The sequence below is a fragment of the Limulus polyphemus genome, unplaced genomic scaffold (assembly GCF_000517525.1).
Source record: "Limulus polyphemus unplaced genomic scaffold, Limulus_polyphemus-2.1.2 Scaffold669, whole genome shotgun sequence".
In the NCBI taxonomy this organism is placed as follows: Eukaryota; Metazoa; Arthropoda; class Merostomata; order Xiphosura; family Limulidae; genus Limulus; species Limulus polyphemus.
The window spans coordinates 331,762-334,523 of record NW_013666279.1 but is presented as its reverse complement, the minus strand read 5'-3'; the positions used below and the strand labels follow the sequence as shown (position 1 = coordinate 334,523).

Here is a 2,762-nt window from a genome sequence, read left to right as displayed (position 1 = left end):
CCGGCATGGCCAGGTGGTTAATGAGGTCGACTCGCAATCTGTGGGTCGCGGGTTCGAACACCCGTCACACCAAACATGCTCGCCCTTTCAGCCGTGGGGGCGTTATAATGTGACGGTCAATCCCAATATTTGCTGGTGAAAGAGTAGCCCAAGAGTTAGCGGTGGGTGGTGATGACTAGCTGCCTTTCCTCTAGTCTTACACTGCTAAATTAGGGACGGCTAGCGCAGATAGCCCTCGTGTAGCTTTGCGCGGAATTCAGAATAAGCCACAAAATAAATTTACTGTATTTTTGAATTAAAATGATTTTATGTTCTTCAATTTACTTGTTTGGTTGTAATTAAGCACAAAGCTACACAATAGGCTATCTGTGCTCTGCCCCACCTCTGGTATCGAAACCCGGTTTATAGCATTGTAATTCCGCAGATATACCGCTGTGTCACTGGGGGGGGGGGGTTCTTTGAATGGCGCCTTTCGAAACACTAGTTGCTGTTTTTTTTAAATCGTGCAAGTTATGTTTGTTTCTAATGCTTAAATTCTTAAATATTTTTACCTTATCTCTTTCTCCACGTTTAAACTTGCAAAGTGTTTAGATGATGTTCATGATTCATTATTCTCTCAAGTAATGCAATTCACTCAATTAAAATAAGAGGAATTGACATGCAATTTAGTCATGTTTTGAAATAAATATTTTCTAATGAAGAAGAAAGACAGGTAGTGGCAGTGTACTGCTCTAGTTCTATAATTTTCAAAGGTTTTATGTTTACACATTGGTTGTGAAGGCACGCGTTCCAGCACATGACACGTGGCAATACCAACTTAATGATTTAATAAAGTGGGTGAAAATAATAAATAAAACCATTACAATGACTCGACCAACAAACCTTTTTTTGAGGACAAGTAACGCAATGTTATTTTGAATAAGCCTTTCCCATGTTAAATTAAATTCTTCCAAGTATGACTTGCAAGTTTCCACACTGTTCTTGCTAGATAACACTTTGAGAACTGCTGCAAACATTGCTATATAGTAAGAAATTCATAAGTTGAAGTAAAACATTTTTATACCTTCAAAATAACAAACTTATTTGAAAACCTTTCAACATCGATGACACCTACATGTTGGATAATATTATTGACAGTTTACGTTTCTGCAACGCTCGTAATAAAAATAAAAATAAAAAATAAGATGAAATCAAATATTTTTTCTGTACAAAAATTACGAAGTTGTAGCAGTATAGCATAAAGTGCAATATTGGTGGTATATTTTTTGTTTAACTGTTGTTATTTGGGACCAACAAAGTCATGGACTCACAAGTATTACTAGGCACACGTAAGTCCAGTAAAATATGTTAAAAGACTCTTCAGAAATTCTGGAATTAGAAACGTTTACTTACGAACACGTCTCTGACGTCACAAATTGTTCTACTTCAACATTATTTACGATATAAAGCCATTTTTTCTTGATGTTTTCTCCTACTTGCGGCTTGAAAGTATTTAACATGGACGTACAGATCGGTTCGTCGGTGAGATCATCCGCGGAAAACTTGGTTCTTCCCTGAACTTCTGAAGACAGCTTCTCAAGTAACATCTGAAGTACATCTCCAGGTAACGAATTCACTGCTTCATACACGCGCAAACTAAAATAAGAAACATGTGCACAGAAAAACTATATTTTACATTAATGAAGGTTGTGAGTAATGGTTGGAAAATAAGTTTTACTATAAATGCATTTAATGTATGCGATAAACAGATGTAATATTTATCCAGACTCTTGAAGAAGTAACTATACGTCAAATTTTTGAAGAGAAAATAACTACATGGCTTCGTAAAGTTTGAAAACCACTGCTTTAAACAATAAAAAAAATAAAATAAAATACAAATTTTTGCACAACAAAGAAAGTGAAAAATTACATCTAAATGTTCAGATTGTTTTTTTTTTATATACGTTAATATCGCACGAAATGGAGATACGTTATACTACTGTTACGACAACGAAAGTCACGCGACGCTGGGAGAATGCGCGCTGGAGTTTCTAGAAGGATCGTGACTTATCGGGGAACCTCGCGAATGTCCCAGTGTTTGCTAGGCGCCCTCTTTTTTAGTATATAAGCCAGCGATAGATAGATATGCAGATATAGATTGAAGATAGAGATAATTAAATAAAGCGAACAGTAGGCACCGTAAGTAAAGTGTGGGAATCACTGTGATTTATAGCGTGTGTTATAAAAGTTGTATCTAGAAAATTAAAACTAATTTTAATTACGAAGGGACTTGTATCGCTGAAGTTTCTCGGAAAGAATTTTTATCGGAAATTATCAAACAAGCAGATACGTAACACTACTAATCAGCACATAGATAACTAATAGTTATGAAAAGTCAGGTTACACATTCTTTGCTTTCACTTACAAATTCTTTGAATTACGTTATCATTGAAGCAGTCACTACAGTCGTGAAGAGTTTACCGCAAACCACTTATATATATTTAATCTAAAATGTACTTTCAACTACATTAACCCAGAAATTACCGCCTTGTTTTGTTTTTTAACCTTTCACCTCTGGTACGGTCCACATATTACATCACACTGACCAGTTTTATAATTTTGTATTTTCTGTTACAACATTGTTAAGAATGAAATAACTAATTTTCTATATAAAAATACATAGTGTGAGTGTGAGTGTGTGTGTGTGTGTGTGTGTGTGTGTGTGTGTGTGTGTGTGTGTGTGTGTGTGTGTGTGTGTGTGTGTGTGTGTGTGTGTGTGTGTG

At 35.6% G+C, this 2,762-nt stretch overlaps 1 protein-coding gene across 2 annotated transcripts in view; it reads right to left on the bottom strand.

The window, feature by feature from the left end:
• The window catches only part of LOC106459858 (protein spaetzle 5-like), a 13,594-nt gene that overhangs the window by 3,467 nt on the left and 7,365 nt on the right, over window positions 1–2,762 (bottom strand). For both annotated transcript variants that reach the window (XM_013919530.2, XM_022386409.1), the window contains exon 3: window positions 1,393–1,635. In XM_013919530.2, the coding sequence (XP_013774984.1) occupies window positions 1,393–1,635 (243 nt within the window). The remainder of the gene's footprint in view (window positions 1–1,392; window positions 1,636–2,762) is intronic.